The 15,162-nt window shown below is 38.6% G+C and overlaps 1 protein-coding gene across 1 annotated transcript in view; it reads left to right on the top strand.

The window, feature by feature from the left end:
- The first annotated feature begins 3,481 nt into the window (after positions 1–3,481).
- The window catches only part of LOC139745096 (gamma-aminobutyric acid receptor subunit alpha-2-like), a 107,614-nt gene continuing 95,933 nt past the window's right edge, over positions 3,482–15,162 (top strand). Inside the window, exon 1 of the mRNA XM_071655517.1 lies at positions 3,482–3,669. Within this exon, the coding sequence (XP_071511618.1) occupies positions 3,611–3,669 (59 nt within the window). The 5' untranslated portion in view covers positions 3,482–3,610. The remainder of the gene's footprint in view (positions 3,670–15,162) is intronic.

The following is a 15,162-nucleotide window of genomic DNA, read 5'->3' as shown; positions in this document are numbered from 1 at the left end:
GGTACATAGAAAGGAAGATGAACGTGGCAAGGGGTTCCTCTTTATAGCACTCAAACATGGGATCCTTCTTCCTATGTTTTCCCGCCTTCTCAGATTACCACCGCACAAGGCCGACTTCAATTCCCGCCATCCAATCATTAACATAATTGATGGAGATCCGACCTTCTATGGCGGTAAGGGGCAAGACATTTTTCTTATCTCTTCCCTTCTTTTTCCTATTCCCGGAGGAATGAGAACACAAGCTTGAAAAATCAATATCCAATTATCCGTTTCAAATCAACAGGCCGTTTAACACTTGTCATCCCAAAAGCTCATCTCCAGGAGGAGTGAGGTGTAGACCGGCTACCCGTCTTGGGGCTGGTCAGCTGTAAGGCGCCGCACAGAATCCCTCAGCTCCCAAGCGTGTTGAGGGAGACTGTGTAGCATAAGTATTTGCGTCTTCAAGAAGAAACTAAACCAAGCAAACAAACAAGCAAAACAAAACAAAACAAATACACAGAGAAGTTTAACTCCCATATACACACACCAGCATAAACGTCTATAGACAAGCTCACGGGTTCATGTTTGTCAATATATTTTTTAAAATCTCTGCAGCCATATTGTAAAATAATGCACTCCTTCTTAATTCAATGTTTGAAACGTAATCAATGATAATATTCTTATCAATAAGGTACATTTCTGTACCCCAGCTATATGGTCTGCTGTTTTGTAATAGACTCCTGTCTGCTTGGTTGTTTGTTTTTTCAAATTATATATACCCAATACATTAGAAAATATAAAGATTAAAAAGTGTTAAAAAGACAGCTTTCATTACAAACTCACGACGGTTGCATATTATGTCAAGTAGTAAGGTATCAAAGTAATACTATTAGTATTTGAAAGGCAATCAAGCAGCATACATGTATTACCATTCAAGTCCCATAAAAACAAAGTATACACACATAATGAGAGTAAGAAAATTCAGATATAGCCACTTAACCTCAATGGTGAGAAAGAAAATGAATAAAAAAGGATCCCAATAGGCCTTGTAGAGTGTGATTCCTTTAATCCTCAACATTGTAACCGTCGAACTTGCATTGCTTTTGATGTCTTGACATGACAAACACGAAAAGGATAGGCATTATATGAAACCTCAAGACTTGACAAGCAGAGTACAGCATTAATGATTATCTTTTTTTCCCCTTAGTCGTTCCAGACTGAACCTGTAGTTAGTGATACACCACTGTAAAGTCTGCCCCCTGTGTCTTCATTTTCATACTCCCCGCGAGCGACGAGGGCGAAGAAAAGCGAATCATGTTCGCCCGCCCATCCGTTCGGAATCCAATATATCCCGTGCATCCCACTCTAATGGTCTTGGCTATCGTTCAGCCAAGCGTGTCATAACCTCCTTCTTTGTTTACGTACCGCCATACCGCCCCATGATGAAAACGGTTTACGCAGTGTTTACTACTGCACGACTTTCGTAGATCGCCGTTATTATTATTATTATAATTTTTCTCTATTTTTTCCTCACTTCTCTCTGTCTAGCTGCTGAAAATCAGCGCACCACAGCAGACAGCGATGAGAGTTTCGTGTCTGTGAAAATGTGATTAGTGAAGAAGAGACGGAAACTATATAGGGCCTACAGACGGATATCTTTCCGTCTAGATTACATTAAGTGAGGGACGCAATGCTATGTATATGCGCGGAGTAGGTAATGCTGAGCTGGATGATAGCAATTGAGAAATAAAAGGAAAAGAAGAAAGAAGTGGAAGAACAAATCCCCCCAAATAAAAAAGTGGAGATAAAAAAAGAAGGAAGCCCTGAAATTACATCCCGCAAAAGTTTTTAAAAGGATAGATTTAGTTGACTTCCCATGTTTGTTGGCGGGGTGGAAGGGGTGGGGAGCGGTGTATGGGATTTTTTTTTTTGGGGGGGGGATAGGGGCAAAGCTATACTGACAATATTTTGTGCTTTGATTCTTAGGAGAAGTTAGCTCTTCACCTTGAAACCTGATCACGTTGAACATAATTTCATTCAAACCTCCATTCTCTTGAAGTATTCTCCTTTTTTGTATTCTGCGAAAATACTTGCTCTTGTCCGCATTCCGACTTATAGTTGTTGTTGGTATTCTCTTTTAAAAGGCGTGTAATCGTTGCATTAGGCACGTTTCCACTTGTCGCTTGAGGTTGCCCCTCGCTATCTAGACAGTTAACGATGAGCCACCTCACACGGAACACTCCATGCAGAGTGATGGTCTTAATTAGTTCCAGTCGATTCCAGCTGACAGCGAAAAGTGCTTCTCGAAGCCACCGAAAGTCGACATTGACGCAAGAAATCGATTCATGATAGAGCGAGACAAAACAGGGGGAACAACCTCTTATTAATATTAAACGATAACGGATTTCTGCTCGTGAGTGAGAGAGCCCTACAAGAAAATTCCTGCACTCGAGTCTGTGGCTGACATTGATGTGGCAGTGTTTGGTGTGATGAAAAGTCATTTTAAGCGATGCCCGTTTGATTAAATCAATCGCCAGCGAGTGGCGCGGTTGCCTTATTGGCGTCTCCCTCCATCATAACACTGCTCGTACCCGGGATGAGCGGCACTCGCCGTCGGGTCTTGTCTATTTTAAGACGCGTTTTCCAGGCGCTCTTTTGTTTGTTGAAAGGGGTGTAGGATTATGCGTCCGTGAAAGCCCGTAAGGATACTCTGATTGCACGAAACGGATAGCAATCTGTGTCAATAGATCGCCAAGGCTCTTCTATTTTTCTTTATGCAAAATATGGTACACATCATAGCTTGCGGCCGACTGTTATCGGTATGAATATTTCTTTCTTATGCATATATTCCGTGAAATTTTTGCAGTTTCTACGGAGAGAGAGGGAGAGAGTAAAGAAACAAACAAACAAATTTTCTTGCGTGTTTGCCCTCTGTGTAATGTAAACAGCCAATCTGGAGCAGCATCGAGTGTGTCTTTAAGAGTAAGGCAAGAGCTTGGCCGAAGAGGAGGTTAATACGTGAGAAGTTTAGCAATCCCAGGATGCCACGCGTTTCCTCGCACCTTCTCGTCACCCTCTCGCAAGCATCGTCTGCTAGCACCACAATGATTGTGCGCGCACACAGACCGCATGTTCCTGCCGTATAGCAACACACAAACAAACAGTTACCCGCCTGGCTCAGTCACCACTTGCAACCACGCGTGCACATATGTTACTGCTTCTTGATTATGGCCAAGCTCTCCTCCTCGAAGGTCGAAAGTCGAGGTCAAAGTTCACGCTCTTACACTGGAACTTGGTGGTGATTTCCTTTGCTGTGAACAAATCAACGTCCATTGTCGACTGGAATGAACATCTCCCGTGTATCAGCGTAATTGCCTATGACTATGTGCTGCTAAACTTTCAATCAAAATTTTTAGCAGTCTACCGCAGCACTTCTGGAACCGCTTCAACTGGTAAATGTTCTCGCTTGAACTCGAAGATTTATGAACCAGTCTCGTTTTTACAGGCCGGTTTGTTGTGAGAGAACTCGGTAATTAAATCAGAATTTAATTTGTTGAGCTAAAAACAAACCAAGAGTTTACTGCGACGCCAGAGCAAGAGATATAGAGAGAGAACGCGGAAGAAGAGAAAAATGGCCGTCACAGGGAGATTAGTTCTCGTCCTTCTGATCCTGTCACAGTATTTCAGCAGGTAAGTCGATCTCTAAGTGAAGGATGTGTGATTAAAGTGAGTCTACAGTGTATAAGAGAGTTGGGGGGGGAGGGTTAGATGGGGTAAATTTTGGCGAAATGTTTCGTGTTCTGTGATCTCTTTTGTGCTCTGTTTTGATGGTATTCTACCACGCGGTAAAGACTTATATTAGATTAGCATGGGTCCCTTAGTTGTGAAAAAAAGAGCTCATGCATTTCCATTAAGAAGAAGAAAAGCAGATACAAACAGGACCAATGAGCGCAACTACATTCTTGAACAGAATGTGAATGTGTGTGGCAACTTGAATCGTGCGTTACTAATGGGATGTGTGCCAAAGACACACATGTCGCATTTATCTCGTTAGGCAAAGTCAATGCTTTTCTCTCTGTACTGAACGGGGGGAAACAGATCTAGTGAGAGATATATTAGTATCGATGGATAGAGACCTCAGTATGTGTAGTGTGACAACACTGTTGCCCCGGTATCTGGGTGTTCTGACAGCTGCGTTATCACTCGCCATCACCCCTTAAGAGAATGATTATTAATTGCAAAAGTTCTCTTCTGAAAAGCCACCCTTTCCGATTTCATTATCACATGGAATTTGCCTCACGCGTAGAACGTATACGATTTCATCTCAACCTGCCCATTTGTACTAGTGCACTGAGAAAATTGTAGTATTAATCACATTGCTCTCTATCCTATACTGTGCATGCTTAAAGCGCGTTGTAGTAGCTTGTACGAGAGGAGATTTTTTTCCCCTAGCATACTAATATGTTAGAAAAGCAGAGTTGGGACGTTATATATATCACACATAATGTTTACTCCCAAACATACACTAGAAGAGAGCAGTGGGAATGAGAAAGATAGAAGGAGAGAGAGAGAGATGGAGAGAGGTGGTTTCCTGGTTTCTCGGTGTATCTCTTGCCTGAAGGCATGTTGTGTGTTTTTTAGAACGAGACATCTCTTCGTTCTAATGCATTTTTGTCGGGTTTTTCTCTTCCTCCTCCTTCCTCTGGTATATATCTATTATGTATATTGTGGGCATGTAAAGTTATTGTGTGTATGTAGGTGCGTACATATGTGTATACATACATGTATATGCATGTAATTATATATATGTATATATATATATATATATATATATATATATATATATAAATACATATATATATATACATACATATATACATATATATATATATAAATATATATATACATATATTTATATGTACATAATATATACATATATATAAATATATATATATATATGTACATAATATATACATATATATGCATATAAGAATAATACTATCCTTTTTTCTTTACCATCGAATCCCTTTTGTATCCCCTTTGTCAGATTTTATATTTGGATCATAGGGAGCAAAGAATGTGTTGAGTGTTGATATGTGAAAGATCGAATGTATCAAAAATCAATGCACTTTAAGAAAAGAAATTTCTGTTCAATAACTAAAAAGCATGTTAAAAATGATGTCATTATCATGTGAGAAAACATTGGAATATTTTTGGGTTGATACTCTGAATTTCAACACAAAGGAGACCAGAGAATAATGCATCCTTTAACAAGTCTTTTGCAGTCGTGTAAAGGATTTCCGAGTGCTTTACGATCTACCGTAGATAACATTCACTGTCTTTTTACCCTCTCCAGCAAACCACTCACGTAACAAAGTGTTTCTCCCTTCAAGTTAAAAACCACTTGCCTCCAAAGGCAGGTCATATTTCATTTTCTCTTCGGTCAGACGGTAAATATTATTTTCCTGACGGTTTCCATGGAAATGCATAATCTGTTTAGACGCATTGCCGATGGATATTGTATTTCGTGCAAGGCTGCTTCCGAAATGTAAGTGTTAATTCTATGCAGCAAGGATTGAAAAAAAAAGGAAGCTGAAAGAGAATTTCGATTGATGTTTACTGGAAATCTCTCTTGTCTCTTTGCTTGTGTTGTTAAAGATTGACAGACATATTGGACATAATGATATAGTTTTGATATATGAGGAAACAATCTGAACAAGGAAGATTAAGATTTGAAACTACCGGGATGGGCGTTAAGAATTGTTGATTTTTAATAGCAAGGAGCAGATGACTACGTTTTGTAAACGATGTGTTTATGATATTTCCATGTGTGTGTGCGTATGTTTGTGTGCATACGTGTGTGCGTGTGCGTTTGTATGTGTGTATGTATTTGTCATTGTGTTTGGTGGTATAAAAAGAGGAGAAGTGTCATATCAATCAATATCAGACTAAATTGAAAAATATGTGCGAGATACGCAATGAAATGGTAATGGTTGTTGGTATACGTTAGAACATAGTGAATGGCTTTTACATAATTAGAGCGTGAAAGTAATAATCCCATAATATATTTGTCTTATCCAAGCCTTGATTATTGCAATCGTATCACAGCCACTGGAACCAGAAAAGTTGGTATGAAATCAGGTCTGGTGCACCGGTAACAGTAAAAACCACCTTGACAAATGAGGGCGGTTTACCCATGTGTGTACGCTACCTTTCACTGCCGATGCATTTCGAAGATGTGTGAGAGAGGAACTTGGAACTCCACAGTTTATATTATTGATCTCACTTCCGAGGCATATGTGATTCTTTTGGACTAATAACGTCAGGTAGAGCTTAATGAAAATTATATATTTGTTTATATTATAATTATGCTTTCTTCCGTATTTGACAAGCGACCTATTGTCATTTACCATTGCTATTACGTCTCGCAAAATATCCTATTAGTTTTATCTGATGGTTTTTTAGTTTTCGTGTAATGGTTAAGGTTGGTGACTTTTAATTGGTATTGATTACTTTTTTCTGGGCTATGTGATAAGGGAGCAATATGTTGTTTGACTTTGTCTACTAAACCTAAGGCCAAATCTTAACATAATTGTGATTCCAAGATTCCATAGTATCCCCTCTTATTATGTAGACATAGATGAGAAGAATACGACTTGATCTCCCTATAATACGGATATAACTTAACAAGTTACTATAAACCATTTTTATTGCAACTTGTTGACGAATTTCCCTAAATGTGCACCAAATTAATCTGTGCTACTACTACTGACGACAAATCATGGGCATAGATACCCGGGCAGGATTCGAACCTACGATCAGCGGACAGCCACTAGACCACCGCACTTCCGCCCAAAAGAGAGTGCTGGTTCTAATCCTGGTAGCATGCAGCGGGCAATGCGTATTTATTCAAATTTATGAAATTCTTGCGTGGAGTTTTTCATATTCGAATATTAACTTTGATATAGGGCAATTTATGGATCAGTTGCAATAAAAAAGTACTCGACGCCAGAATTACATTAATTAGTGTAACCCGTTTCCTATGGAATTTTCAAAATTCTAAAAGACTTTATACAGGAATCGCTTGGCGCCGTAAGCTAGGAGTTAACGTTTCTTCTTCTTTCTCTTCTTCTTCTTCTTCTTCTTCTTCTTTTTCTTCTTCTTCTTCCCCTTCCATGTCCTTGTAAAGCGTCGTTTTGAGTCTCGAACGACGCAAGTTAACGACCATCAATGGGTAGTCATGTCGGCACCACTCGCTTCGAGTACATCAAACAGAAGACTTTAAGACGAGTCATGGCTCTTTGGGAAATTCAAGTCCCATTATGTCTTAAAAAGGAGGATTCGAAGCATTTAACGAAAAGATATTCTGGTATACGTGCAGGATATTTCATTACATTTCCAATTCAGGAACCTTCTTCCAGTCTTCAATGGATACTAGTATCTGTAATTAATGGCTAGCCATTGCCTTACGAAATATTACCCTAAAAATTACATGGCGGACTCGAACTAACAAGATCAATGCATAATTACATGCAAAAACATATGCATGCATATAAATGCACACATACATACATATACGCACATTAGTGTATCAGTGTATGTATAGGTACATACGCACATATATACTTGTCCATACATACATACATACACCCTTACGTACATGAAACATACGTAAATTTACGTACTGTATCTTTTTACTAATGTACAGGTAGCGGGAAGTGCGTTTATGTTTATAAAAGAAATACACTCAAGATCAAGAATATCATCAATTTCATAAGAAAGAGAACAAAATTTCCTGCAGAACAGTGCTAAAATGATCAAAATCGGATAAGAAATAAGGAAAATATGGCATTCTGAAATTTATTTTGTTTTTCGGAAAACATTTATTGAACAGTCGTTATGACTATTCAACTCAACAAGTTGTTGATGATGTCATGCTCTCACAATCCTTATTAAATTCATGTACAGAAATGACAAAAATCTCATATTTAAGCTATACAAAATATAAAACTTGCATTAAAATCCCGAGCAATTAAAGAGAATAAATGTTAACTCGAATATATTTTTTAATGGGACTATGCTCTTACCTGTCTTAGCTAAAAATAACATTTTTTTCCTACTGTCATATATTATTATTACGTACATGAAAAATTGTGAGGGCAAAATATCATAACTCTCTCATTTGAATATTCATAAGGACTGGTCAAGAACTGTTTTCCGAAAGAAAAAATGTAACATTTCAAAATGCCCTACTCCCCTCATTTTTGGAACGTTTTGTAGGGATTTTTTTTCTTTTTCTTAATAAAGTTTATTTATTTTTGGGGTGAATTCACTCTTTAATAGTGACAAGGAGGCTTGAACTTGAATTTTTGTTAGCGAGTGGTATACAGATTGAAAACAAAAAGATAGAGAAAAAGTGACTGAGAAGAGGAAAATGGTGTTATATTATATAATATATATGTCAGGGCTTGACTCTAGCTTTTTTATTTTCTCTGCTGGCCCAGCCATGGTACTACTAGTATTAAGTTTAACATTTTGGTGGACCGAAAACGAAGTGCAGTGGTGCCAAATAAAAGAGAACATAGGAAACCTATCTTTTCAATCTTGGTTGCCCGGTGCGGCCACTAAAAAGATATGCTTTTCGAAAGTTTGGTGGCCCGACATTAATTTTTGGTGCCACCGGGCCACAGGGCCAGCAAAAATTCTCGAGCCCTGTATTGGCCATTGTCAGGCCCTGTATGTTTATACGATCCACTGTCGAATTAGATTAATGATGATCATATGGCCTTGTAGTTACAATATGCTTTTACTATAAAAAAAGAGGGGGAAAGGGATTCGGATAATACATATATAATCATATATTTATTCAGCATGTATATGATGTATATGATATGTTTTCTCTACAACTTCGTTGTATTTTATTTCTAGCATAAATATTTCTATATAAAGGAACATGGCATTGAAAAACAGAATAACTTTGCAAAAGTGCTCATGCAATCAATTGTGGTCTCACAATGATGTGGCTTACAGGGGTTTACACCATGATATACAAAGAGTTAAGCTTACCAAGAATATTATGGCGCCCTTTATCTAAAGGGATCGTATAGTTTTGGTTGAGACCTAATTTCAGGTTTCTATCATTTTTTGGTGAGACAATGAGAAACCTCTTATAAAATATGAAAGAGCATGTAATTCCATGAGGAATTCAACGTTTATTTGATGAAAATTGGTTTTGAAATGGCTGAGATATCCAAAAAAGAGCGATTCTAATAAAGTATGGGACCCACACTTTATTGCGATCGCTTTGTTTTACTTTGTTTTTGGATGTTTCAATCATTCCAAACCAGATTTTCATTAAAATTATTAATAAACTTTGAATTCCTCTTAAAATGTAATGCTCTGTACTATATTATAAGTGTTTTCTTGGTATCTCACAAAAAATTAAAATCCCAATTTCCATCTTCACCAATACTGTACCATCCCTTTAATATATTTCATCAAAGATTAAGGCTGAAATGAAACCGGCCGAAGCCGGCAGAAGCAAGAATAGAAACCTTTTTTTTAATAGAAAAGCAACGAATATTAGATTTATTAGTTAAACGAAGTGTGATAGAATGACATAATGGTCCCCAGCTGCATGAGATCATTCGCATCGAATCTTTCTATCTTTTTATCTTGGCGTCTTGGTTCTTCCTTCCCTTCTTCATGTTTCAACCACCCTCTCTCTCTCTCTCACTTTCTCTCTCTCTCTCTCCCGTCTTGTATCCCTTTTTGTCCGTTTCTTTGTTCCTTCGTTTAGAATAACATGAGTTACATTCTCTCTCAAGCGTTTTAAATCAGCCTCACACATTTAATGTGACGACAGACATCTGACGCTCAGCCAAGAAATCTGATAGATAGCGAACACTGAATATTCGTTCACTGAACATTCGTTTCTTGAAGTGCGTAAATTGTCTTCAAATTGCTCAAAGCAAGGGAACCTAAATTCATCGAGTACCCGCTTCCTTCTTTAGATAACAATGATTACTCTAACATTTAGTACATGTCACATCCCACTATCATACGCCACGGGTGTAAATACAGTTGGTTATTTTATCACGAGGGCATGGCAGTTCATTGCTCCGGCAATCTTGATCTTGACAAAAAAAAAAAAAATATTTTCCATTACGTTAACATAGACCTATTTCTTTTTGGCATTTTCCTCTTTCCGATAAACACACATACACAAACATAATCCCTAACTCATACACACACACACACACACACACACACACACACACACACACACACATACACAAAGATTGGTAATAATCTCTGTTCTACATACACTCGAGAAATCCCTATGTCATTTGGAAAAGCCATACGATACCTCCTGTTATTGAGTAGAAGTAATCTCCTTCCAGCCTAGTCAGGCTTGGTGAGGAAATCCCGCCATTGCCTTGGATAGTCCAACTTTCACGACGCCGAGCGAAAAAATCTCGCAAGCTTACTGGTAAATCATTTCGCCTCGCAAAACGCTGTCGGAACACCAGATCTGATTTAAAAAAGCAGTACCCGCCCCATCAGTCTTAACTCTCACGGTCTCTTTTTTATTTCTTTTCACCAAAGAACAAACTAAATGTGAGAGCCACATACATTCAGTCATCCAAAGACAATTATAATATTTGTGAAAATATGTTAAGCTTTTTACGGAACATCGTAATTTGTCACTGAAAAAATATGGAAACTCTTGGCGAGAGTGATTTCAGCAGATATGAAAATGCACTGAGAGTGAAAAAAAAAGAAGAAGACAACGGAAAACAGAAACAGAAAGAATCTGGATTTTAAAAATATTGTATGATATTCAAACGTCTTATATTATAATAAGCCTGGTTAGGGAATTTCGTGGTATTTCATGAAAATAGCGGAGAAGTCATGTCCCCATAGAGAAGATAAAAACAATGAAATTTCATTGCCCTTTGCCCTACCAAAATAAAATGGTTATCATTGTACACAAGTAGAAAGCAGTTTCATTTGTATTCATACTATCGCGGAACGCTCCCAATCTTCAAATCTCAGACTGCTTCTCTTCTACAGGGGAATAAAATCCCTTCGTGTGCAGTAGGAAGCAAGGAACCCAAAATGTTTACATGTCAGACGTATTCAATGTCATCCGTTGCGAATCTGGAAGGGGATTATGAAGCCATCTTGTGTCCAGGGGCACAATACCGTGATTCTTAGGTAGCTGAAAATATATCATACACTGGTTCTCTCTAATACGGAAGAGAATACAATAGAATCCACATCGACACTCGGGAGAATATAGTATATACATTGACGCAACTGCACAGCACAGGGGTGCTAATGCAAAATGTGGCAATACGGTTGTGTATTAAAACGTTCTGGTAACGCCGACGTGGCTGTCAAAAAGAATGACGTGTATAGAATCGGTAAAGGGAAGGGATGGTGGATAGGGAGGGGGTAGGAAGGAGAGGGATTGAAGTGGCGAATGGCTCACTGCAGCTTAATAAAACAACTCAAGTAGTGGTGTATATAATATCACATCATTCACTTCGTTGTCACTGTATACCATTTACATGACAAACCAAAATCTTTTGACATCCATTAGGCGAAGGAGGAATAGGCCTTTAGGCCCGAATAAATTTTGAGCAAACAAAGCAGAAAAAGAATACCAGTATCATTACTATTCCCTCAAAACTAATCTGGTCATGAAAGATACCAAGAACACAATATTTCAGTATTGTGCAAAAGGCTCAAAAGAGACTGTATCTGTAGAGCCAACATTCTAGCTACACATGTACGTAATTTTTGACATTTTCAGGGTAAAATTTTGTTATTTTGCATGATTTATGGGGTGCCAGGCCTTCTTAAATTCACATTATTCTTCAAATAATATTGCTAATATTCTACAACAGGGAATATAGGACCTGCAAATGCTTTCGAACAATTTCTTATATGATGTGCACCGTATACAGCCAAAATCTACACATAACCATAATTTGGTTTCAGTTTGATTTTTGATGATATTATCACACCAACACGTGGACAACTTACTATATATATATATATATATATATATATATATATATATATATAACGTATATATATTATATATTATAAGATACGGGAAAGGAAGAAGAAAACGGTGCGTAGCTTTGGCATCATTATTCCTCTTACTGTTCCTCCCTTCGGAAAAAGTGCAATAGTTGGAAAGTTGGTATATATATATATATATATTTTAATTTGTTTATGTATGTATATATATATATATATATATATATATATACATGTACACATTATGTATGTATAAACATATATATATATATGCGTGTGTGTGTGTGTTTGTGTGTTCGTGCATGCGTGCGTGTGTGTGTGTGTGTGTGTTTTGAGTATTTGACAGTAAAAAGAAAGAGAGATGAAGAGAGAAGTCATAATACATACTACCACTACATACCCTTCTTGCCGTTAATATTTGTTGGGTTCTTTTTTTTTTTAACTTGCAGTGCATCGAATAGGTCTTCAACTGATAGTGCCTCCGAGCCATATCACTGGTGTAATGGCCGAGTTTTGAATAGAGCCTTCCAATATAACAGAAAGTTGATCCCACTGAAACATCAGGAATAGAAGCCCAAAAGACGTCGCACGAAACATGATAAGTAGCGGCCACAGACTCTACATATAAGGTTATTTTCCGTGACCCTCTTTTTTATATGCTTGTGTTCTTGTAATATTCAGACAGACGAGGACTAGAGTGGCTGAATACACCCCTGTGCATCTCACCAAACCTCATGTTATCTCTCCCTCTCTCTCTCTCTCTCTCTCTCTCTCTCTCCCTGTCTCTGTTTCTCTCTCTCCATCTTTCTTTCGTCCGTCTCAGATAAAGGAAATACACGTCCGTGATATTGGGAGAAGTAAATTGTTTACATCTCACAGCAAATAGCCACCGATATAAACCTTGACTGCAGATTTCTCAAAATATTGAAAGATGACTGCTCCAGGAGTAACCCCCCGTTCACATCGCTCTTTAAGCCTCTCGATCCGTCAAATCCTGAGGCACTCCTGCACATCTCCTCTAGGCGTCTCTGAACTAGATCTCTGGGCTATAAAACAAAAACATTTGATAAAGTGAAATATCGCCCCGATCACATTTTGTAAAAGCACAATACATCATGGCAGTGACTCTTTACTTTTACCTATTTATAAGCAAAACCTTTCCAATGTTATCCATTTTGCTGTCATGTTGGAAAGGAAAGGACAGTAAAAAAAAAGTTTCTGCATAATTACGATTCGTATGGATTGATAACCTTGCCATTTCTGGAGGAGAAAATTATGTATGGGGTGAGAGAAAAGCTTTTACTTGTTATCCGTGAAATGATGGAATGAAGTCATACATTTAGTGCAAGGCATCGTTAGATAGCTCCCAATTGTGTTGGTAATTGCTCAAAAGTAACCCGGGACAGCGTCGCATAATCAGAAATTGATAAATTGATCGAGTCGCTGAACGCGACATAGCTGCCCGCCGCGACAAACAGCAATTTTCGGTTGATATCAATGCAGTCATAAATTGCAATTGCAGAGCATAAATGAGGGAGCCCGCTAGTCAACCGAAGTCAACGTGTTGAGTTGGGGAACATTTATACCTTGCATTCTTCATGGTGCGCATCTTACGTTCCTCTTCAAAGCTCGGCCAATACCAACAACAATCCCTCGAACAGCACGTATTCTCATTGTGAAGGGCATGGTAGATATGTAAAAAAGGCGGATGGATGTTTGATGGTGATAAATGAAAAAATAAGAATCACAATGTTTGACGTATAACTGTCGAAGAGTCTTGTTGGTGATTCGATACATGCCTGGGAGATCATTGAAATGCCAAGTAGAATCTTGATGAGTACTTGACAGGTTGCTTTAGTTGAATCTCAGAAAATCACAGCTACAATATAACCTTCAGAAAAATGTATTAGAGGATTTTTTTGTCATAGTGTGTGACTTTGAGTGTGTGTGTGTGTGTGCGTGTGTGTGACTTTGAATATGGGCGTGTGTATGCGTGTGTGTCTGCTTGTGTGTGTGTGTGTGTGTGTGTGTGTGTGTGCGTGCGTGTTTGTGGCTTTGAGTATGCATGAGTGTGTGTGAGAGAGAGCACTTTCGTACTACCTGTCTGTCTAGTCTGTTTGTACGCTTATCTAAAACGTTTTGGTAGTACATTGTATGTCATTATACATTTATACAATGACACAACTCAATGCTCTTCGCACTTGTCGTATGTAACAAGTCTGCTGTGTGTCTCGCCACCGAAGGCTCGCAGTATACCAGCACCCTGTTGACGTAACACGTGGTATTATGACGTAGCTTCGCTGACCATTGTCATGTTTGCAGTACCTCCGTCGAGGCTAACATCTCATCCAACCACTCTTGCCAAATATGCAGATTTGTGCCTTCTTTACTTTACACCTTTCTCTATCATCGAAATGTGTCATTCTCCCTTGCTCCTTTCCTCCGTCTCTTTCTTCCTTCACGCCTCCCCTCTTTATTTTTCTCTCCTATCTCTCTCCATCTCTATCTCTCTTCCCATCTTTCTCTCTCTCTCTCCTTGACGCTGTCCGTTTCGAGGGGGAGGAGAGGCTTTGATGGGTGTTTCTGTTGTTTTACATTTGGCGTCAAAATCGTTTCTCCCATTATGGACGATGGCTCTGCTCCCAAATCCTAAATAAAAGAATTTGAACAGATGCAAGACCCACATCTGTGTAGATTTTAGGTTACCATGTACAGCTCTGGACGGAAAGAGAGAGAGAGGGGGGGGGGGGAAGAGAGAGAGAGAGAGAGAGAGAGAGAGAGAGAGAGAGAGAGAGAGAGAGAAATGCACAGAACGTATGAACATCACCTGTTCACATGATTTACGAAAGATCCTTTATTCATCAGCAAATCAGATTTACGCTTCAAACCATGGGAAGGGGAAGGGAAGGGAGTGATGGGGGGGGGGGGGAGGGGGTGGTGTAGGCCAAAAAGATAGTCGATAGTGATAGCATTACTCTTGATGGAAGCCAACTGATAGATGACTCGTGTATATTACAACCTGCAGTGTACATTTCCTTCAGTGGTGAGCGTGGCTACAGCAGAAAACGGGCACCTTCACATGATTCTTGAAATATCTCCTGCTTCTATATTTTCGCCATCCTATCTTTC

The sequence above is a fragment of the Diadema antillarum genome, unplaced genomic scaffold, assembly GCF_040938485.1.
Source record: "Diadema antillarum isolate AM-2024a unplaced genomic scaffold, OU_Dant_1.0 seq00001234_RagTag, whole genome shotgun sequence".
In the NCBI taxonomy this organism is placed as follows: Eukaryota; Metazoa; Echinodermata; class Echinoidea; order Diadematoida; family Diadematidae; genus Diadema; species Diadema antillarum.
The sequence above is the reverse complement of the archived record's forward strand: the minus strand, read 5'-3'. Positions and strand labels throughout refer to the sequence as shown.